Raw genomic sequence first — 24,579 nt, 5'->3', positions numbered from 1 at the left:
GGCCCACATAGCCCTACCTGGACGGATTACCACCTCCTGACTGGGGTAGGACGCAATCCGCGCCCATACGTGAGTCGGTGATGTGTGGTACACCAGCCAATCTGCTTCCGCTGAGTTTGCCCAATCAGCATTTTGTAGGCTCAGATTAGGTATTACCTTGCCTGTTCCGAGCTCGGGACAGGCCGAGGCTATGAGGGTGAACGAGGGGCCACCGTCATTTATGAGTTTTATCCACACCATCCATTATATTTTCATATTATTTTAGATGACTAAACCCAAAATAAGTAAATCTAAGGCTCAAGTAAGCGACACCACATGAAGCAGCGGGACGAAGGACTCTCATCATTGAAACCTTCTTAAGGTCCATATTGTTGTTGGAATATTTAGTTGAATTAAATAGACTATTAAAAATCGAGAACCAAAAAACAAATATTATCTTAACTAAAACTTCTTTAATACCTAAGAAATTTTCAAGGGTAAGAATTTAACTATTACTGTGGGGTGGCACTGGACATTCGTTATTTTTTACTTCTTTTACCTAAAATGATATAGATATATGGATGGACAGGGTGGATGAAACTCATAAACCACGGTGGCCCCTCAATGGCCTTCCAAGCTTTTGCCTGTCCCGAGCTCGGAACAGGCGAGGGTAGTACCTAATCCGCGCCCGCATTTTGTGGTGCAACGTGGCGGAAACAGTACCGGGCCATCATGTCTAGAGTATGTGGTCCCACGAACGGCCACGTGATGTGACTACCTTCACCTCCGGTCGCACGCGCATATCCCATGCAGAATGACGTGGCGCGTCGGCTGCCGCGCAAAACAACCGCACCGGCCAACGATTCCCGCGTAGCCTTTACTAACTATTATTCTCCAGCTTAAAGAAATCACTCGGTGGAATCGTCTCCATTGAGCTTCTGTGCAGTCTACCTTCATCTACACACGTGGACGAGAGGACTGCCGAATACGGTCGATCCATATATACTCTTACAGTGACGGATAAGAAATGGAAAATGCACTGATGGAGAAATGCTAACCATCTAAGACTCCGCGCTGAGATAGAAAGGGCGGGAAGTGTGGTGTTTTTAACTGCGAGCCGTCCGCAACAGGGTCTTGATCAACCATCCCTTTCAAGGCCTATTAAATTTCAAGTTTTGATTTGAATTGCTATCTTGATTTCCGCCGGCTATCTTTAAATGGCAGCTGGAGCACCGACAGTAAGTACACACATCGTAATTCATAGCTCCCCAATTAAAGGTCAGTGAGCATTTTAAAATGTCCTTATGAATTGTGTGTCCCACTTTAGATGGGATCCATCGCAAGAATCAGATTGACCTTAATGAAGGGTAGATTTCTTTTCATTTTAACCATCCATTTAGTGGTCGTCAATCAAGAACATTAGATTATTCTTTCAATATTAATTTTGAACCATGGCCTATATAAAATGGGTCGATGATTTTAACGGTTTTGATTTAGTTATATACATGCCATGTGTACATTAGCTCTATGCGTGTGCGTAGGTATTAATTCACTGCCTGCCAGTGTATCGAACAAATCAGATACTCCCCAAATGAATATCTTCCGATTCCATTCGCCGATTCGACGCTTCCACGAGAATTTGTAGGACGCGACCAGTCTCTTAGCTACACGTGGGTTTCATCTCTGACATGTGGGGTCCATGATTCAGGCAATCGAGACCACTGCTCTGTTTTCTACGTGCTTCCCACTGGGTATGGGCCATATTGAAAAGATATCATTGACAGGACAGTTACAATCTTTCTATCTGGGAATTTGAAATGGACGGTTGAGGAGAGAAATATGCAAGGGTCCACGTTCAACTGAGAAAAGCCCGAATATTAGGCGATTATGATAATTTAATCTCATATATTTTTTCGCGGTCCATTCAGATTGAGACACAACAGATAGATGGTATGGATTTCCTAATCATAGACCCCACAGACCAGAAATGAAAACCCGCGTATGTTATGGAAAGCATGCGGTAGCGTATCGTTTACTTCCTCCTGCCAAAAGCATCGCGGAAACTATCGTACCTGTTTTTCGGCGCAAAATAAATAAATAAAGGTATTATATATATGAAAAAATGATACGTTAGATGCTGGGCCCACCTGCGATGATGGCAGTGCGTCGAATGGGAGGGGCCCAGCTGGATTGCACACAATCACATATTCACTCCAGATCAGATAACCAGATCCGCCCGATTAAGGTCTTACAAAATGGACGGCGAGAAACATCTTGCAGGCCCTTGAATAGATGCTGCGATCATAGGTCGGAGTGAATTTGGAGCTGTCTAAACGAAGGTAGGCCCGTCCCATCCAATGCTCCAATTCTTACTCAATACTGCTCTGCTGTTGCCTTTCTCAAGTGGCAGCCGGTGCGGTGCGACTTGCATGTAACCTCCATGCAACCCAAAGAACTGTGGGGCTCACCGTGATTTCTGTTTAAATCCACTCCGTCCACCAGTTTTTCCTGATCATTTTATAATATAATACCGAAAAAAAGGGAGATCCAAGATTACAGAAGCTTTTTTGGATCATCCAGGTAGGATTCACATTATGAACTGGTTGGATGAAAAATAAACATCAAGGTGGGCCATGGGAAGGTTTCAACAATAGGCGTTTCCATCCCGGTTGTTTCTTGTTGTGTGGCCCTAATAGGTTTTGTAAATCCATCATGTTCCATATTTTCGGCTAAAATGATATGGAGAAACGGATGGACAGATTGGATATAACACGAACGTCACTGTAGGACCCATAGAGCTTGGGGTTGCAGCAATCCACTGCAACCCTCGATTGCAGGCAGTCCGCGTACTGCGAGGAGCATAGACTGCATAGTGGCAAGCAGACTACTACAGTATCCACCGTTCGAAAAAAATTTAAAAGAAAACTTTAAAAACAGAGATTTCCACCCCATGTATTAAAACGCAAGAACTTCAGACAGATAAGAAAGGCAAGGAGAGGGAGAGAGAGGAATTGAAACGAGAACGTGACAGATTGAGAGATTTTCCAATTCAGGTACGTTTGGTAGCTCCCCATTTCGCGATTTTTAGAAAATTTAGGGCTTTTCGGCTCTTCTTCTTCTTATCTGGATATTTCTTCTTCCAGCGATTTCTTTGGAGTATCGAAGAAAGCCCTAGAACTGAGAATTCGCTAGATTTTCTTCTCTTGTTACAGAATTTTGCTGGGTGATTGAATCATTTCTGAGAATTATACAGGAGTTATTGTTGAATTATATGAACTTCGAGGGGTTGAGTTGTAGGAGTGGGGTGCACGGTTCGGCTATCCAGACCGTTGATCTGATGGAACCTTACATGGATGGGGGAGTTTTCATAAGAAACTCCTAGATTGGTTGGTCGTAGCTGTAAATATTTGATCTGGTCTTCTGCTCATTGGCGCCATTTCTTGTTAGCCATCTATCTCCGGACCGCCGATAGATGGTTACGATTGTTCTATCTGGGAGATCTTTGGGTTGGGGTCTATCATATCAATGGTCTGGATGACCTGGCTAGAAATGCGAGGATGGAGGTATTGCACACATCCCTGGCTCGAGGTTTATATGATTCCTGATTATTTAGATTCGGTGGAAACCCCCAAAACAAAGAAAAGTATGGAAAATAATCCTGGAATTTCTAAAGAATGAAATAACTCGCCTCCAATTTCAGGACAACTCATGCAATCCTTTGCCCAAGGATGCATGCAGTGTCTGTCATCCCTAATTTGTACAAGTGGGGCCCATGTTCCGGTGTTCCAGACTGCTGATCTGATGGCTCTCACCATGGATGGGCCATGGCTTGAAGGCCTATATTTTTGAAAGACCATAAGCATTCTGTCAATGTCCTACAGATAGATGGTTATGAGAAACAATGCAGGAACAGCCAGGGTTGTTTGGATGCCTGTAAGTTGGATTAGTTGTAACTTGTGACTTTCAAGTAGTGTTTTGGAGGGAAATTTCACCTGCAACTGACTTACAGATGGAAAGTTAACATTTGACAATATGGTAAAGGCCTATGTTTTCACTTAACCGTAAGTCAAAGACCTGTGTTTTCGCTTGCCTGTAAGTCACTTACAGTAGGGAGGAGACTCACCAGCTCCATAAACAGCGGAGTTGCATTACCCCTCTCTCTCTCTCTGCGTGACTTGCAGCTTAAACATGTAGCACGCAAGTGACTTTCACATAAAAAGTGACTTTCATGTGAATGTCTCAACTTAAGAACTTACAAGCATCCAAATGACCCCTAAACCTTGAATAGAAAAATGGCCAAAGGTTCTAAGGCTAGGATCTAACAATCAGGGATATTTTTGGGGAGCTCGAGCTTTGTACGTGTACAATGTACATATAAGTCTGTTCTAACTTCTAAGTGCATCTTAAGTGCATATAAACACGTCTAAGTTCATCTAAGCACATTGCAGTTACATGAACACTTAGTATTTAGACATACTTGGACATTTAAATGCACTTAAATACACTTAACTGCACTTAGACACACTTAACTGCACTTAGACACACTTTTACATTACAAAGCTTTGTATTGGATCGAGCCTCATTTTTGGGTTATGGTCTATGCACCATGGCACCCATCAGATCAACAGTCTGGATCACTGAATCAGGGACACTAACTTGCAGGCACTCAGGACCTGTGGATGCTATGCCAATCTACGGGCTGAGGATCATATAGTTCCCCCAAAGATGAATCCTTTAATGGTTTGACTAGAGCATACCATAAAACGTGGCAGTTGTCATCATATGTTACCTTTTCTGATTGTTTTTATTTTAATTAAATTTTTTTGATCTTTCTCACTAGTCACTTGGTTTTATGTTTTCCCTTTTGTGATCCATGAAGAAATGAATCTTTTTCACCACTCCGATTGTGACCTAGTTGACTCATGGTGCATGCTGGTCCATGTGATTTGACAAAGTCCATTCGGACTCCATGGAAGGGACTGGAGATGTAAATGCGGTCATAGAAACTGTGGCACAACTCAAAGGAAAAGAGATCAATCCATCCCTCCAACTAGATAGCTGCAATGCAGTGGAATCGCCCACCATGTTTGTCTCTCAGGAGAACGATTGGGTGGAACCTGTTTCTTCATTGAATTTGCCAGAAGTATTTACTGAGACTTTGGAGGGTAAGATTCTAACCAGATGCGTGGGTTCTGATGCTGGGTCAGAACACCCGACTGCTTGCACATTCAATGATTCTGGTGTTATGGTTGAGGAGTTGACGCTGAAAAATTACAAGGGATCAGACTTATCAAATCTTGATTGTTCAAATAACCGAGAAGAAATGCAATTAGGGAAAGGCCAATGGCAGAATCTGTATCAGTTGACTGGTGCTCCATGGAAGAGGAATTTGCATGGGGATGTGGTTTCCAAGGAACCAATGCCTTCGGGTGGTGCAGAGGATGTTGGAAATATGTTTCTGCCCAGGTTTTGTGTTCAGAGGCCTCTGCCCAATAAGCATCCAGATGATGATCATGCCCATGTTTCCGAGCATTTGATTAACAGCGACAACTGCAATGTCTTGAACAATGCACTTGTCAGAGTTCGAGGAGGGATCCGTACAAAGGTTCTTCCAGCATCCGGCTTTTCTCAGTTTTTTGTCAATAATACTTTGAAAGGAAAGGGGGTTGTATATAGACATTTCGGAACCCGAGAAGGATCTGGTATTCCTAAAAGGGGTCAGAATAGTGAAAGGGCAATTTATGAGGCTGGGGTAGCTGCCAATACATCACCTTCTAGTGCAAAAGCTAAGGACTTGTCCACATGCAGCAGTGCTGGGGCTGCTGTGGATTTGGTTCATCATGGAATCAGCTTAAGAGAATGGCTTAAACCTGGGAATCGCAGGACAAATAAAGGTGAGAGCCTACGTATATTTAAGCAGATAGTGGAGCTGGTGGATCTTGCACACTCTCAAGGAATTGCCTTAAAAGACATACGGCCCTCTTGTTTCATGATATTGCCATCGGACAAAGTTAAATATGTTGGTTCTTGCAGCCCGCGAATTGAGACAGAATTGTCAGAGAGTGTTATCAATGGAGATTCTCATTACTCAAAGCATCATTCAAAAAGGAAAATGGACTCAGAACAGGGTACGCACCCAAGCATTATTTTATCGGCGAAGCGGCAGGATCTCAGTGAGCATGTAAAATATGCTGGCCAGCATCCCAGATTTTCTGCTGGATATGGCATGAAACATGAGAAGTTTGTGGAGGATGATACTAAAAGTTTTACAGCACAAAATTCTGGTTGCAATTTCGGGGAAGCACAAAACTTGGGTAAAGGACATTGGACCAGAAACATGCCTTGCAGTCCAAATGTATCAAAACCAATGCACCAGCAGTTGATGTCTGAAAGCCGGAGGTCAGAGGAGAGATGGACCAGATGGTATAGCAGTCCAGAGGAGCTCAATGATGGGACCTATACATTGTCATCAAATATCTACAGTCTTGGGGTTCTTCTGTTTGAGGTGTGATGAAAGTTCTATTTATGCTCTATCTATATAGGGAAGTGATACTGACACCCAGTGTGATAGATAAATACACCCTTCCTTTTCTACATAGGGTAAGACAATACTACAACTGCTTACTATTGTGTTATCAAAACTAGAAAAATTGTGTCTATTTATCAGTTAGGGTGGGTCCAAGGAGTGTCGACTTTCTTTACTATGCAGCCAAAGAAGCCCTAAGTGTATTTCCTTGTGTGAGGTGGATGGGGGGCTCACATGCCAACATGGCAAACTTTGCGAGAACTGGGCTAAGAATCTGGAAGAGTAACTGTGAGAATGCATGAAATAGAAATCTGTCTAGTTCACTAACCAGGTGGGCCATGCATTCATCGAACTTGGACCATTGGTCATTTTGATAATCGTTCATTTTTCATGCACAAGCATGGCCTGCCTGACAAGTGGACTATTCTGAGGCTTAGGTTAGAGGATGGCCACTGTGAGACCCGGTGATTTAAATATCGGTATTGATGCACATATTGCACCCTTCAGATACAGAAACATATTGGTATCGCATGGGAAATATCGCTTGCATCGGGAAATGCATCACTGTTTGAGGGAACCATTGGGAAATGATGAAAATTTTCAATAAACTTCAGGATATGTTGAAAGGGACATGATTACACATTTAGAACTCAAAAGATCACAATAAACAAGTATGCGCAACAGGTTTTCTTTGTATAGGGTCTTAAACTATGTGTTTTTTGATAGAAGTAATGCAATTATATTTAAAGTGAGTTCATATAAATCATAAATCATACAATGCAAGTATGAAAATAGAATCCTCCAAAACAATTTTGGGAAAAAAAAAGGATTTTTGAGTGGTATTATGAAAATTTCCAATGGGGAACTTATTGTAATGTATTGCTGATGCATATCGCAATCTATCACAATTTCACATATATTGATGACATGGGGAAATTTTATGAAGGGGTTTTGGCAAAATATCGCAACGTATTGGTTTTCACAATATATTGGCGACTTTTTATGGTTTGTACGTAGCAACTTTAACTTCCCTATATATATATATGATGTCGACCTCATGGGAGTTTCCCGTGAGGTCGAGCTCTGTCGACCCCACCTTGATGTGTGATGGGCATCCACGCTGTGCATTTGGTAGGTCTCCTCTAGATTATGAAATATGCCAAAAATCAGCTGTATTCGGGGCTCAGGTGGGCATATGAAATCATGCCCAAAACATCTAAAAGCACTTAGTGGGGCCCACCTGAGTTTTGGAATGGCCTAAAATTTGGTGTGACCCCTCATCCAAGTGGGACACACACAATGGATGGGCTGGATGTCTAAATGACATGTCATTGGGCCTTATATACAATCAAGAAGGTTTCAATGGATGGGCATCCACTCAGCTGTTGTCCGTGGCATGGCCCGCCTAAGTCATGGATTGGCCTGATTGTCAGGCCCATGGCTTAGTAGAAAGGTGCATCTGATTAATGGGATTGATGTCCGTCACACATCACGGTGGGGCACATAGAGCTCAAACTCATGAAAAGCTTCCCATGAGGTCAACCTCATAGTACCTTACCACACACACACACACACACACACACACACACACACATATGGGAAATGGTACTATGAGGTTGACCTCATGGGAACTTCCCATGTGGTCGAGCTGTGTGGGCCCCACCATGACATGTGTCGAACATCTACCCCATTAGTCAAATGCACCACTCCATGGTGGGCCACGGGCTTAAAAATCAAGTCAATCCATGACTTGGGCGGGCCCAACCGAGTTCTTTTATTTGTTTTAGGCATGTCTTCACATGGTTTTAGATGGTATGGCCCATTTGAGTTCCGTATATGTCTGAATTTTAGGATATCCGATAACATAAAGGGGACCCATTAAATGCACGGTGTTGATGTTCGACACACATCACGGCAGGGCCCACATAGCTCGACCTCATAGTACCATTTCCCTTAATATATATATATATATATATATGAGCAGCTCTCAAGTTCAACTGGTTGGACCATAAATTACGATCCAGCCAGCAAATAACTTCCAACCTGTGATGTATGTCTAACATCCAACCCATTTAATAGGTTGGCTCTATCATGAGGATCACCTTCAGAAAAATTCAACTACATCCACTTTTCAAATGGGTCACACTTGTAATTTTCTATTTATCAATGGCTAGAAATTGTTTCCTATGTTGTGGTCCGCCCAATAAGTAGATGGGACAGATGTTTGAACTAGGCAATCCTCATGGATGGGCCAACCCATTAGAGGGGTCGGATGTTACATACTCTTAACTGGTTGGAAGTTATCTGATGGGTGGAGCATAACCTGTGGTTGAACCAGTTGGACCTGAGAGTTACTATATATATTGGCCACACACAAAATCGATAGCATGGTCGATGCTATTGATATTTATATCACTGCTGAGATCTACCTGATGAATGATTAAGATCTCATGCATGTGTTCCATATTGGCATATGTGCAACGAAACTCCATGTCCATCTAATGTGAGGAAGTTCACTTAGCATTCCTTGCTTCATAAGGATTGCAAGATGTCAAGCATTTTTTTATCCACTTTTCAATTGGGAACCATAGCAACCAGTTGCTCATTTGGTTACCTCTTCTCAAGGACTGACAGGTCTGGTGTTGACTGCTAGCATGGACCAACCCGCTCATACAAGTATTCTCTAGTTTCAAATTGAAAACAATACAACCGGTTACACATCTCTTCTCAAGGACTAGCAGGTCTGGTGTTGACTACTGGCATGGACCAACTAGTTTATACATGCGTGTGGGCTTAGCAAACCTCTATAGAACAACACATCTTTTGTAAATAATATCATGTTGTATTAGTTGTTGGGTTTTTATTTCTGACACCAGAAAATGCTGTTCATGTATGAGTACATTGTGATTATACAGAACAGGACAGAGGACCATGGGTTGGATCTGAACTCAAATATTTGTACGTAACCTAGTCAAGGGTGTCAACCACGAGCTGTCAGAAACAAGTGATGATTAAAGCAGTGTACAATGTACACAAATGCTCTAGGCGCACCTGCCCCTGTAGCCCCCGAAACACCTAGGCGAATGCCTGGAGATTTTAGGCGCAATTTTTTAATTCAATATAATAAATATTAATATTTAATTATTCATAGATATAAGTTGATTGTTTAAGGTGTAATTGAAGTTATGGCCCTTGATAGAGTATGGTGGAAAATGATCGTGTAGCCCTGCCCCAGTGAGTTGTGATAAGGAAGTTGGTGTTCTGTCATGGGTTTAGTGGCCGGACACTTTTAAAAATGGCCCTTGATGATGATAATGATGAGGAAGTTGGTGTTTTGTCAATACCATTCAATTCCTCTTAGTTCAAAACCCCATATCCCCAAATTTCCCCAAATCCTACCCCTCAATTTTCCAATTTTCCCAAATTCCTCAAATTCACCAATTCAAAACAAAAAATTTTCCCCAAAATCCCTAAAAATTTCCAAATCCCATAATCCAAAATTTCAAGCTCCCAAATCCTCTAACTGAAAATTTCCAATCCTCCCAAAATCCCCAATTCACCTTAAATCTTGTGTGATTATGAATGAAAGCTCAAATTGATTTAAAGAAGTCAAATATGATGAACTTAAAACACTTTTAAGAAGAAGGAAATCAATAAGAAAAAGAAATGAGAAAAATTGTTGAAACTTGTGGCAAGAATATCTCAATCTTTAATCCCAAAAGGAATGATAAAAGTTGTTGAAATAGGGCTTAAAACCCCTTTCTCACCTATTTGCACCCTTATTGGGAGGTAAAACACCAAATAAACCACTCGTCTGAGGTACCCTATGCCCATTAAGGCACCTCATGTAAAAAGCCACGTACCATAGGCGTGCCAAGGCGCAGCTAGGCGCGAGGTGCACTCCTGAAGTAAACACCTTGCCCAGGGTCCAGGCAAGGCGCAACAGGTCCAAAATTCCTTGGTGAACGCCTGGGTCGCCTTTGACTACACTGGCGATCAAACAAAAAAATCCATCATGTTGACATGTTTGTTCAGTTCTATTATTGTAGTGGAAACATCTGATACCATATAAATATTCGTTTGTTAATATGAAAGATTGAAAGCCTTCTCTCTCTCTCAGAAAAAAAGAAAAGAAAAGAAGGATTGAAAGCGACCAAGAATTAGAATATAACTGGTATTGAGAACATCAGCAACCAAAAGAAAAAAATAAACTAATATTCTGTCCTAATGTTCTGTTGACAAGTCCAACACAGACCTTTTTCCCTGTTGTTTTGGAAATGTAGCATCCTTTTTGCATGGTATGGCTGCTTTGAAATGAATGCAAAGCATCGGTTCCCAATCATCTCCCCACCCAGTTGAAAGCATATTCACTTGACTGACTTTGGCTCTTCTCCGTCAGCTGTTCTGCTGTTTTGAATCATGGGAAATGCATGCTGCTGCAATGTCTAACCTACAACATCGGATTCTTCCCCCGAATTTTCTATCAGAAAATCCCAAGGAGGCTGGCTTCTGTCTCTGGCTGCTTCACCCAAAGCCTTCTTCTCGGCCAAAGACAAGGTATTGCAGCATACTTCCTCAAAGATAAGGTTTATTGAGAATCATGGCTGTTCCTTCATTTTCCTTTTCATTCCTGCTGCGAGTCATCTCTTGTTTTTCTTTTACTGTATGAGCTGTAAAAGGCATAAAAATAGTCACTAATCAACTAATTCCTTAAACAAACTGGCTCTTGTTCATTCCTTTTGTTTGTTTAGAAGATTTTGCTGTGTTTGATAAACTGAAAAATAAGCTCTGAAAATTAAGTGCTGAAATGTAATTTTGAAATAATTTTAGAGATATTTTAGTCAAAAGTGAAAAGAAATTTTACTGTACCACCACTTTCAGCATCCAGCCTTTAGCATTGAGTGAAGGGAGGGAAGCTGAAAAAAATGACCCATATTTTCAGTGAAAATTTTAGCACTAAATAATCTAGATTTGCCAAATGATATGAATCATATAAGCGCTGAAAATAAGTGACAAGTGCTGAAAATAAGTTTTATCAAACGGCACCTTAGTTTGAGGCTCATACCTTAGTGCAGTCCTCTTAGTCAAGTTCAACTTCAAACTAACTACTGAAAATTGCATTAGACGTCACAACCATATGAGTGTAAGATGTTTGCAGTTAAATAGAAAAAATGTCGTCCGAGTCAATATTTATGTAAAATAGCAAGGTGGGAAACTCATTTTGACTCAGCATGTTAAGGGTTCTACATGCTGATGTTTTGTACTGGACATGTAGTACACATGAATATTAAATTCAATACAGATGCAATAACATTGATGTAGGACAAACCTCTTGATATGAGGACAGAACGCCTTTCATTGATGTGCACCCAAAGAAGACTGTTATAACTGAAAAGGGTTAAAGAAGGGTTGCTAGAGGTGGTAAAGGAAGAGTGGAATGAAGGGCTTTAAGGGCTAATAGGGGCAGGTTGATGCAGAGGCCCACGACCCACCAAAGGGCCCAACATGTCCCGTCTTGGGGTGTTCATTTATAGATTTGGGGCCTAAATATCAAGATTTATAATTTACTTGATGCAAGAGAGAATGATCTAACCTAATGTGATGCTATGAAATCAAAAGACAGATTAACTAGAGTAATGGAACGGCAAAATAAAGCTAATTTACCATAAATTCAGAAATTTCAGATTCATGACATGTACAAATTCAAGCCTATGACAGTCCTGCAATGCGAATGTCAAAAATTACTGATTAACTGGGACCTATGGGTGATAGAACCCCCATCCCAACATAGGGTAAATTTGAATTCAATGAAATCATGTGTTTTGTAAGAGTTTTGACGTGTTAGGGCTGTTTAAAGGCTAGGGAATGTGGGAAATGAGTTTGGGGGTATCTAGGCTCAAAGGAATTAGGGTTTGGAACATTAGAGTTGAGGTTTTGGGAGGTTTCGGGTTAGAATTTCAGATTTTGGATTTAAGGGATTTAGAATTTAGAGTTTTTAGAATTGGGAATATGGGTTTTAGGTTGTGGGAATTAGGGATTTATGATTTGGACAAGGGATTTTGGAATTTGAAAATTTTAGGATTAAGATTTTGTGGAGATTAGGGTTTTAGAGATTTAGGGTTAGAGTTTTAGGGATTTAGGGTTTTGAGAACTAGGTTTGGATGGATTAGGGGTTGTAGAAAGAAGAAGAATAGAGGTTTAAGAGAAGAACGAAGATAAAAAAGAAAGGAAGTGATGAAGAAGGAAGAAAAGAAGAAGATGAGGGAAGATACCTTGTTGAGAAGAGAGAAAAGTAAAAAAGATAATTAGGGAACCGCTCCCCATGGTTTCACACCACCAATTCAATCACAGAATGAAATTTTGCTCAATCTCAAAGCAAAATGAGAGAAATCTGTTTCATTCATAACATGCATATTGGCTAGGGTGGGGGCGTCCAACCTCTAATAGTCTCAGAAAAGACCTTTTACAAAAATGCGCTCTCTGATAAGATTCTTAACATAAAGACGTATAATGAATTAAAAGTTGTTCCTAACTCCCTATTCTGAACACAAATATGAGTTATACAAAAAATAAAGAAACATATAAGCAAACTAAACAACTAAACTATTTCGTAGCCTATGGGGGTCCACGATGAAGATGTTCGATGATGATGATCCAACGGTCTGATCATCGTGTCCATTCGATCCAACGGTCTGATGTGTCCATCAAGCTCTTATATGCAGCCCGCATGCATCTTTCCAATGTGGGATCTTCAAAGATGCACAAACATATGAACTTAGGCTCTTCAATGTGGCTCGGAATGTGAATTGGGCTAAGTGGGCCCCATGTAATGGTCGTCTAGCTATAAAGAGACCGGTTCAGCCCTACTCTGTTTTGTGCTCGGATGTCCTCATCATATCTATTTGTAAAAAATATGGGGGTTGATTTAAAGATGTGATTGAAGATATGGGGAGAGGTAATTGAAGATATATGGGCTAATTTGAAGATGTGATTAAAAGATTTGGAGGATTATTTTGTAGATTTGCTTTTACTATTATAAGGATTTTAGCCTTTTACCATCTTTGGTAAATTAGATTGATCTAAATTAATTATGATTGATTTTAAATCAATTTCTTAGTTGGGGGATTCTAATGGAAAAATTTTAAATCATTTTCTTAGTTGGGGGATTCTAATTGAAATTTTTTAAATCAATTTTGGATTCTAATTAAAAATTCATTTAGGGTCTATAAAAGGGGAGGTGGTGTAGGAGGTAAGTATTCCAATATTTTCAAAGTGCGGATTTTTTGCAAGTATTGTAAGATAAGAAGTTTGATATCAATACAATTCTCTCCCTATCCACTTAAATATTCCTGTGTGTGTAGTATTGTCCACTTCTTTTCGATCTGGGTGTCTCATTGACTCAATCATTGGGTTGCAACACATGTTTATGAAGAAGGGTTTAAGCTTGAAAGTTAAGGTTTGAGTGTTTGATTACTAACCTATGAGAGGTAGAACTGAGCATGAAAACAATAGGTATAGAAGAAAAAGAGTAAGAGGAGTGGGGGATATACCTTAGAGCCTCACTAAGGTTTTCTAAGAGTTCTACTTGGAAGATTTTAATGGAGTCTCACCGTTAACAAAACCATTCATTCAATCTCAAATCTTAAATAGTGTTCAATATCATGGCCTCCCCCCTTTTTTTATTTTTTAATTTTTTTTTACACACGCACACGCACACACCCCCCCACACACTCACGCTGTAGTGGAATTTCACCACCTATGGATCCTCGATCCCTTGACCGGGTTTTGAAACCCCTAACAGTCTACCACCGAAGCAAGACTAAGGATCCCCCTTTTATTGACTAAAGATCCCCCTTTCATTGACTCAATAGAACTTTCTTGTATTAACTCAAGGACTAAGGGAATCTAAAAGACGCTCTAATTTCAAGGAGAATTAATAACTTAGGAAAACTAAAGCTTTAATTCCAAAGAGGACCAATAACTGACAACAGTTTCCTAAGAGCATCTTTCTAGAACAAAGATTCTTTTGACTTCCTAGAGAATTTTTTAATGGAAACAACTTCCAATAAAGATATGAACCTTATAGAGAACAGTTTGAATTATGGGTGCAATCTATGGGTCTTTTGGAGAGCCATGAGCCATCTTGGGCCTACAGCAATAAGTTTTGAAGCCTATGCCCTGTCTTCGACCATGGGGCCCACATCATTCTCATTAAGTTTCTCTCCTGCTGTAAAATTTAAGGGGCCGATCTCCATCAAACCTCCTGTTCGTTCCTTCTGCAGGTGATTCATCCGCTTAAGATATTTTCAAAATGACTCTGAACTTACTGACAATCATAAAAACACCTTTGTTCGCTGATATAGAAACTTAATGAGTAGAGGTTGATGTAGTGGAAATAATTCAAGCCTTCAACGAGAAACCTTCAAACTTTCCTCATGGGTCTGAATCCTGTTAATACATTTTTAAATGCCTGATTTAACATATTATACTTTGTAAAGAAACCTGCTGAAATTCTATTGTATTGTGCGCATGACAGGGAAATCCTGCAATCTGAAGTAATATGTGAAAACCGAGACTTGTCTTTTGGAGATCAATCTTCATTACCCATCGATGAAGAGAATGCTGAATCAGAGTTGTTATTGCATTTCCTTACATCCTTGAAAGAACAAAAGCAGAATAAGGCATCTAAGTTAGCTGAAGACCTTGAGTGCTTAAAAGCAGACATTGAGGAGGCTGAAAAAAGGCATTCATTGAGAACTGAGATTCTTTCTGGGTCATATAAGAAAGATGTATTGGCAAGTTTCTCTGATAAATGCCTTCATAATGGGCCTTTATCCTTGGAGGTCCTCACTACCTCCTCATCAAGGATGGATGAAGCAAGGTTGATGAGGAATATCAGTCAGCTGGAAAGTGCATACTTTTCTATGAGAACCATAATTGGTCTCCCTGAGACCGACACTGCTGCACGCTCAGATAAAGATGTCCTAAAGAACCAACACAGATGGTCTTCAATTCAAAATGACAATGAAGACTGGTGCATGAACAAGAAACCTACAGACCGGTTGGGAGCATTTTTTGAAGGTATATGCAAGTATGCTCGCTACAGTAAATTCGAAGTACGAGGTGCTCTGAGGAATGTAGATCTTCTCAATTCTGCTAATGTTATTTGCTCGTTGAGTTTTGACCGGGACGAGGACTTCTTTGCTGCTGCTGGGGTATCAAAGAAGATAAAGATCTTTGAGTACAGTTCTCTCTTCAACGACACAGTTGATATTCATTACCCAGTAGTTGAGATGTCAAGCAGATCAAAGCTTAGCTGTGTTTGCTGGAACAGCTACATCAAGAATTATCTCGCTTCAACTGATTATGATGGGGTTGTTCAGGTTTCTATTTCTTGTGCATAGTAGAGCTTTTTCTGAAGATTTTCCAGTATATTTCTTGCTTTTCTATTTCTAGCTTATGGTGTGAGTAATAAAATTAACATACTATTCAATTTCTCGGTGGAAAAAGCTTTCTTTGTTCTGATTTTCTCATTAGTGCAGTCTCTGGAAAGTTAGAATGTGTTCTTGAAGTCCATCCCACAGTGGGAGTGAAAACCTCCAGAGATGGATTGAGATTAAAATTATACAAAATTCTTATGGATTTCTTCTATCTAGATAGATGTCTCAAAGTCCACCGCATGTTGTGCTCATTATGGATGTCACTTTGGGAGTCTGTTTGGCTCAATGCTGCAGTTCAGTTGCACAACTACTTTTGTGTCTGACAACTGTGCACTAGGCAATTTTTTATTTTATTTTTTATTTTTAATGAGTGGCAGATTAGGATATATAAATTTGAATACAAATGTACATAATATAATACAAGCAGATTGGAATATATGGGAAAAAGGTTCTATGAGGTTGACCTATTGGGAGCTACCCATGAGGTCAATCTCTGTGGGCTCCACAATAATGTGTACCCGACATCCACAGCATGCATTTGGTGGGTCTCCTCTAGGTTATGGGTTGTCCCAAAAATCAGCTGTATCTGGAACTCAGGTAGGCCATACCATCTAAAATAATGTGAACCCAAGACTTGAACATCTAAAAGCACTTGGTGGGGCCCACCTGAGTTTTGGAATGGCCTGAAATTTGGGGTGACCCCTAATCCAAGTGGGACACAATGAATGGGCTGGATGTCTGAAATTCATTTCAGTGGGTCCTATGAACAATCAGGAAGGCTTCAGTGATTGGGCATCCACTCTCAACTGTTGTCAGTGGTGTGGCCCACCTAAGTTATGGATTGGCCTGATTTCTAGGCCCAGTGCCCACCATGGAAGGGTTCATCTGATTGATGGGGTGGATGTCTGACACACATCACGGTGGGGCCCATTGAGCTCGACCTCATGCAAAGCTCCATGAGGTTGGCCTCATAGTACTTTTTCCCATATATATAAAATACGCGTGAGCGTGTTTTTATTTTTGGGGGGGGGGGGGCGCGTTATAATGTTGAGATGGGCGAGTGGCAAGACGAGGAAGGATAGAATTAGAAATGAATGCATTTGAGGGAACGTATGAGTACCCACCAATGGGTAATAATATGAGGGCAAGTAGATGCTTTGGCCATGTGCTATAGAGACCAAGAACTGTGCTGGTTAGGTAGGAGTAGCTTGTATAAGTTGAGGATGCTGTAAAAGGACATGAGTGGAGGTAGTGAAAAAAGACTTGATGACCTTTGATAGAGTGGAATGGTAGAACAAAGTTCATGTAGTTGACCCCAATTAATTGGGATAAGGCTTTGATGATGATGATATATAAACATTTTTATGAGTGGCAGATTAGGATATATGTATGTATATGCATGCATGTAGAAGGTCTCAAGTCCAACCGGTTGGTATGGTCCATCCAGCAGATAACTTCCAACCTGTTAAATGCACATGACATCCAACCCTTACAATAGGTTGTCCCTACCATGAGGATCACCTAGTGCAAAAATTTGCCCTATCCACGCATCAGGTGGGACACACCATAGAAAATGATGTCTAGCCATTGATCAATGGCAAAATACAAGCATGTTTACTTGATGAGTGGATATGGCTGATTTTTCATAAGGCAATCTTAAAGGGGGGAGGGGGGTATAGGGCACATGTGAAAGGTTGGAAGTTATCCACTGGGCGGGGGAGGATGTTGTACACATGTGAAAGGTTGGAAGTTATCCGCTGGGCGGGGGAGGATGTTGTACACATGTGAAAGGTTGGAAGTTATCCACTGGGTGGTCTGTAAGTTGCAGTCCAACCAGTTGGACTTCAGACCTCCTCTATGTGTGTGTCCATGCATGCAACATATTGTGTGTGCACGTGCATGTGTGCACACGTGCAGCATATTGCGTGTGCATGTGCATGTGGACATGCATGAGTGTGACTTGGATTACTGAAAAAATGGGTGAATTTTTTCCGCTATCGGCATATTGACTTCCAGTTTTCTGTTTCATACTTCTCTGGGTGAAAAAACATTAGACATTCCATCTTCAGAAACCAACAATTTGGATGTTATTTGATGTACAATAATCTCTCTCTCTCTCTCTCTATATATATATATATATATATATTCATGCTCACTTGCACACCTTTTTACATGCGCACCTTTGCACACGTGTCCTTGGCACAAAATCTGAATGGTCCATGTGATGCGGCACCCCATGAAACTCCCATGACCCAACTTTCACCCTAATCCAAAACTTTGGTGGGCCATAGCAAAGAGAGAGGAGAAATCAAGGGAGGAAACTATTTCCTTTTTCCATGGCCCACCAGAGTTTTGGATAAGGGTGAAAGTTGGGCCTTGGATGTTTCATGGGGTGCCGCATCACGTGGATGGTTCAGATATTGTGCTCATATGATGTGAGATGAGTTCTCAAAAAGTTCTCACGAGTTCTCGTGAGAACTGGTGCACAGGCGAGCATTTCACTATATATATGTTTACTTTTTTACACAAACTCTCACACCTACACGCATCACATGGGTTCTCGAACCCATGACCTTAGAGTTGAAGCACGCTGTGTCTACCACTGAGCCATGAGTAGGGACCCTACAGTAATCTTTATATGCTTATTATGGATCTGCAGCCCCTGGGATCAATTAACCTTTTGGATCTTATTAACCAAAGAGATATGACATCATGCTATGGCTAGCTCAGCGCCATCAAGAATCCCCAAGGAATTCCAAGAATTCTTGTTATACGTTCGTTCCAACCTTGAAATACTATTCTTTAATTATAATATGTGCTTAGAGGAGCATCATCCTTTGCATCAGCTGTCCTGCTGACTGATTTTCCTTTCATGGTCATGTAATTTTATTTGTTTTGATTGTATACAGTTATGGGATGCTAGCACCGGTCAAGGGTTTTCACAATACACAGAGCATCAAAAGAGAGCTTGGTCTGTTGATTTCTCGCAAGTGGACCCAACAAAGTTAGCCAGCGGAAGCGATGACTGTTCTGTGAAACTTTGGAGCATTAATGAGGCATGCCTTTTTATATCAGACATTTATATTTTAAATGCAAGAGAATTTGTACCGCATGGGGAAATAAACAATGTTCTTCTGATGAGGTTTGCTTGGTTCCCCCACACCTCTCCACCCACACCTTAGATGTCTGAGCCGTGCATCGGGTGAGACCAACCATGTGGGTCATTTGGTAAAAAAATCACTGTTCAAGAAGCTAGGCTGCAAATATACAAAAGACAATGGACAACCAAAAAACTCATGAGTTTTGCTTTTTATGCTGTCCATTGCTTTTGTAGATCTGTTGCCTTCCGTATAGTTGAACTTTACATGAATTTTTGGCCTGTTCATCGATATGGGTCCCACTTGATATGCTGCTCAAATGTCCATCACACATGTGACTTTGGCGCGCTTGGCTGTCTGTAGATGTATGTGGAGGGGTGTGTCGGAGGCTAGTGGTGCAACTCAGGTTTTGGGTCAACTCAAGGACAAACATTACCTCAGGAGATGTTAGCCCGAGGCTCAACCCACCCTGAGATCCTTTACACACTCTAGTGGTTCCCATGTACATGTAATATATTGTACATATAGGGTTGGATTCTGGTTGGGTCAGGTTGCTCGCAGCCTCAACCTCAACCCAACATGACCTGGCATTGGGTTGAGGATTTCCAGCCCAAGCCTAACCTGACATCCACCCAACGCAACCTGAAGGGCCAGTCAAGTTCATGTTTAGCCCAACCCTAAGTTGTGCTCCTATGTAGGCTAGCAAACCTGGATCTGATTATTTATAAAACGCGAAATATACACCATTTTCCAAAAATGGCCTGTGTGACATTGAAGTTTTAAAGAAAGACCACACCACCTGCAAAAATCTTCATAGCATTTGTAAAGTTTTTAGTTTTTAAATATCTTCTATGAGATCTCAAATATGTTGTTTGGTTCGGAGGCGCAAGTTATTGAATTTCAAAGTTGTTTGTTTGATTGGATTTCAAGTGGACTTGATGAGAAGCTCGTTTTCATAGAGTTCCTTTTCGAGTTGGGTTTTCCCGGGATTTAATCTTTTTATGATTTTATGCATTTTTATATTTTAAAATAATTATCAAATTATCAATTTTTTTTAAAATTTTTGATTTTTTGGACGACTCAGTGAGTCAACTTGCCCAAAAGGACTTCTGAGTCAGGTTTCCGAACCATGGTCTAAATGCCATATTCTCATGGCATCTTTAATGAAAGGAAGGTGGAGATACAAAATAAAATAAAATAAATCAATAAGTAGCCTGTGGCATTAGAGTTTTCACGAAGGCTAGCAGTATAGATGTGGCTTGAATGAAGCTATGTAACAAGGAGACCACTCTTTATAGAAATTCTGGAGTGTTGAGACAGATACATGCGCCTTATGCCCATGTTTTTTTTTAAATTAAAATATTTTATTTTAATAAGATTGCCAGACACCGCCGGTCACAGTTATATAGAAATCAAATTTTTGTTGAATTATCATTATCTTCTATGTTTTCGTTACTTTTTCTTTCTATATGATTAATGGATTCTTCGATTTGTTATCATTATTTTATTTTTTCGGATTTTACGTACTTTTAGCAAATGATATTTAAAATATTTGTATGGAGGTTTTGGCAAATCTGAGTTTGAAAAAACCAACGTGCCACCTCATGTCTGCATCCAACACTAATACATGTTTGTGTCCAAGTTACATGGACTGGATGTGTTTCAGTCTTTGGAACAATATCATCGATTGATAAATTAAGGTTATGGCTTGAAAGCCATGTGACATATATTGCTGATATTTTGAGATTGTGACATATATTGCTGATATTTTGAAAATCTCAGGATAGTTTTGTCGAGAACTCACCAAACAATATGATTGAGAAATCTTCAAAATCTCTCAACCTCAATATGATTGAGGTCGAGTTCCCTGTTTGTGACAAAGTAGGGCTGTAAATTTTTTACTTTCTTTTCATGCAAAATTTCTTTGGAAAAATTATAATGAAAAGCATATTGATGTGATTCTTTGGTATATTGGCAGAAAAACAGTATCAGCATGATCAGAAATGTTGCCAATGCCTGCTGCGTTCAGTTCTCCCCTCACTCCAGTCATTTATTAGCCTTTGGATCCGCTGATTATAAGGTCTACTGTTATGATCTCCGGCATACAAGAATCCCTTGGTGTACATTGGCAGGTCATGGGAAAGCTGTTAGTTATGTGAAATTCTTAGATCCATACACGGTTGTTTCTGCTTCCACTGACAATACCCTTAAGCTTTGGGATCTTAATAACACCGTTTCTAGTGAGTTATCCACCAGTGCTTGCAGCTTAACCTTGAGCGGTCATATGAATGAGAAGGTTTGTAGTATGCAAGCTGTCAAGCTGGTTTCTTTATTTCTAAATGTGCTTCTAGATCTGGAGGATTTATCCAAAAATGCTGGTCTCTCTATTAACTACTGTCTTTTGTTTCCTCAGAATTTTGTGGGTTTATCTGTTTCTGACAGTTATATCGCATGCGGTTCAGAGACTAATGAGGTACGTTTATGGTTTCATTTTTCAAATTGAGTTTGATTCTCTGCTGTCTAGTCATATTTATGCTGCATGGTGAATTATCATGCTCTATTATGTACATTGTATCTAGTATGTAGTGAGAATTTGTATGCGTATGGCACTACTGGTTATACTTATTGTTGAGAGTGAGAAGTAGGGCTGTAAACAGGTTACATCAGAGTCGGATTGCTCGATCCTGGTCCAACTCGCTTGTATGGGTATGACACGTCTAGTTATGCATGTTGAGAGTGAGAAGTAGGGTTGAAAACTGGTTGCTTCAGGATTGGATTGCTCGATCCTGGTCTGACCTGCCTAATAGATCCTTGGAGTTGGATCTGACCTGAAAGTCCAAATCTGGGTCCATGTCATATCAGGTCACCGGGTCATTGACCCATGGATGGCCCTGGCAAGAGGCATGTCTCAATTGTTGGTGAAATATACAATTTTTCTTTTGGAGACACCACCACTACAACACACAAACACACAAAAAGGAAAAAGAAGAAGATGGTGCTCTGGTTATCTCTCAGTATGGATACTGATGTTGTGTGCACACCTTGAATGAGAGCTGTCTGAGCTGTCCACCATCATCATTTAAGTCTTATCCCAACCAACTCAGGTCAGCTAGACAAGGGCCATAATTTCCATTAGACCACCCTGAGCTGTCCGGCCACCCTGCAATTCTGCTTGGCATAAATTTCACTTCAGCTTTACTTACCTATTAGCTCTGGTGGATCTGGTTGACTGCATGAGTCAAATTAACTTGTGTGGGTCACTAGCAAAGTCAGTCAGTTTCAGTACAATATCTCAAAGTAAACAGTCTACATTCCTTCTTTTTTACGTTCCCAGACTGGCTTAACACTTATAATCTCTAGTTTACAGTACTGGCTTCTGGGTTTGTAATGCTTTTGGGGCCTTTATTTCTTCTCAGGTTTATGCATATTATAGATCCCTCCCTATGCCAGTAACTTCCCACAAGTTCGGCTCCATCGATCCTATTTCTGGGCAAGAGACGGTCGATGATAATGGACAGTTTGTATCCAGTGTCTGTTGGAGAGGGAAGTCAAACATGGTAGTTGCTGCAAACTCAAATGGCACTATCAAACTGTTGCAAATGGTGTGAGAGAAGAACCGGATTCTGTGGTTTGCAGGCCCCAGAAGATCGCTGTTGCTTATGCTGTGTCATTCGGTACGGCTTCCTGTGTTTGGTCCATAAGAGTGCCAAGCAAGAGCTGAGACAAAGAAGAGTGGAAAATCCACTCGTTGTGATGCTGAGCACTAAAAATTAATGCAATATTGTTGTCTTATTTCATCCCTGGGATATGGGATCTTTAGGGATCATGTGGAAGAAGCAGCATGGGAAGTAATGTGGAATCTTCAAAACCAGGGGCTGAACATGTCTCCAGAGGTCCAGCTTGAAATCATCTATGCTTGCTACTCACTGGATGGCCTGGTGTTCACCTTCCATGCAGATTATTGAAAAATTCCGTACTTAGCTGCCATCTCAAGAACATAAAGAGAAGGCTAGAAACCAGCGGATGCTTTCAAAAGTTCAGAAAGTCCCCGGGAGAGTCAGAACTCACATCAAGCAAGTTGGTCAATACCAAGGTTTGGAAGATTAGAGCAGGTAGTCAGAAATGCAGAACTCGTTAGGGCTACGTCATTCTATGCATGAAAGGAGCCTGTGCATGACTGTCTCGAGGAATTGATATATGGAGATGCATGGAAATGCGCAGTTCTCGGGATTTTCGCAATTGGTTGGAATTGTAACAAACATGTCTTCCTGTTCGTGGAAGATGTTTTCTAACTGCACATCCATGTTAAGAAGACTGAATCACAACACTGTAACCATCAACAGATTCAAAATTCATAGAATATACCAAGGAGTATTGTATTGAAAATTGAAGGTAAAGCTTGTTTTGTTCACTTTATATTTTGAATCTGCCAAAAGGCCATTCTGCATCAAACTATATTCCAGATAGTAGTGAAATTTGTTGCTATTTGGTTGAAATAAACACAGAAAACAGTGCCTAACCTTCAGTCGTTGGAAGGGAGATTGTTGAAGGCAAACTAGCCGTTGTAGCCTTGACATCGTGGCTACCATGTTTTCAACTTGTTTGAAAATAGTATGGTGAATTGTAATTCAGACACTGAAAGTTTTATCATAAAGGAACTTGATGTTGCACATTGTCACTATACACCCTTCAACGCTTCATTCTTTTGATGGACTCTTTGCACGATAACAGGGATTAAATCTAATCCCAATTTTGGTGGGCCCAATGCTCTCCATGTAGGATTCATCACATTAAAGTGGCTCTTTCCTCATAAACGTAATTAAGTTCTAGAAATAAAAAAAAGGCCATCCTAATTACATTTATACTGTGAAGAAAGGCCGATTTTGTGCGCCTACACGGAGGGCATGTGACCTGCCGAAATCGGGGTAACTCTTAATCTCGATAAGACAGGATCCCCTTACAAGTTAAAGAGCATGGCCAATAAATGCTCATTAAGCAACAGTGAGGGTTTTTATTTATTTATTTTATTTTACAGTCTCCCCTATGGTAGGGGCTTGCACCTGACTAGCTAGACTAACAAGATGGATGCCAAAAGTGAGATTTTTATCTTAAACAAAACAAGTCGGAGAATTTCCTTTTCTGTTTGATATCTTTTTCTTTTTCCCTTCTTTTTTCTTCTCCTTCTTCTTCTTCTTTGGTTTTTTTGTGTGTGTGTGTGTGTGTGTGTGTGTTTTTGTTAATGTTATGCGGTAGTGACCCTTCAGTACGAGCTTGATACTGGTCGGGAATAGTAATGCTTTATGGGCCCCACGATGATGTATATGTTTTATTCATACAATTCATTCATTTTGCGAGCTCGTATTAGGCCATGATCTAAAAAACGAGATAGATCTAAAGCTCAAGTAGACCACACCATAGGAAGCAGTAGGAATTGAACACCTACCATTGAAATCTTAACACGGCCCATCATGATGTTTATTTTCCGTCCAACCTGTTCATAATGTCATCGAAATGTGGATGAAGGGAAGACACAAAA

At 40.5% G+C, this 24,579-nt stretch overlaps 1 protein-coding gene across 5 annotated transcripts; it reads left to right on the top strand.

Annotated features, from left to right (window-relative positions):
• Nucleotides 1-2,911: 2,911 nt before the first annotated feature.
• On the top strand, nucleotides 2,912-23,495 carry LOC131245069 (protein SPA1-RELATED 2-like). 5 transcript variants are annotated; one of them, XM_058244260.1, is made up of 8 exons: nucleotides 2,912-3,032; nucleotides 4,859-6,484; nucleotides 10,905-11,062; nucleotides 15,042-15,888; nucleotides 18,855-19,001; nucleotides 21,022-21,339; nucleotides 21,457-21,516; nucleotides 22,460-23,495. In XM_058244260.1, exons 2-8 carry the CDS (start codon nucleotides 4,949-4,951, stop codon nucleotides 22,649-22,651), a joined length of 3,258 nt encoding a protein of 1,085 aa, XP_058100243.1. In that variant the 5' UTR covers nucleotides 2,912-3,032; nucleotides 4,859-4,948; the 3' UTR covers nucleotides 22,652-23,495. The 5 variants fall into 5 exon arrangements, with proteins under 5 accessions (XP_058100243.1, XP_058100244.1, XP_058100240.1 ...); XM_058244261.1 differs by having other exon boundaries at nucleotides 18,855-19,007; nucleotides 21,028-21,339; XM_058244258.1 differs by adding an exon at nucleotides 4,642-4,719 and having other exon boundaries at nucleotides 2,957-3,032; nucleotides 21,022-21,516.
• Nucleotides 23,496-24,579: the final 1,084 nt, after the last annotated feature.

The sequence above is a fragment of the Magnolia sinica genome, chromosome 5 (genome assembly GCF_029962835.1).
Source record: "Magnolia sinica isolate HGM2019 chromosome 5, MsV1, whole genome shotgun sequence".
Classification (NCBI taxonomy): Eukaryota; Viridiplantae; Streptophyta; class Magnoliopsida; order Magnoliales; family Magnoliaceae; genus Magnolia; species Magnolia sinica.
Note: the sequence above shows the minus strand (reverse complement) of the source record. Positions and strands in the feature narration are given on the sequence as shown.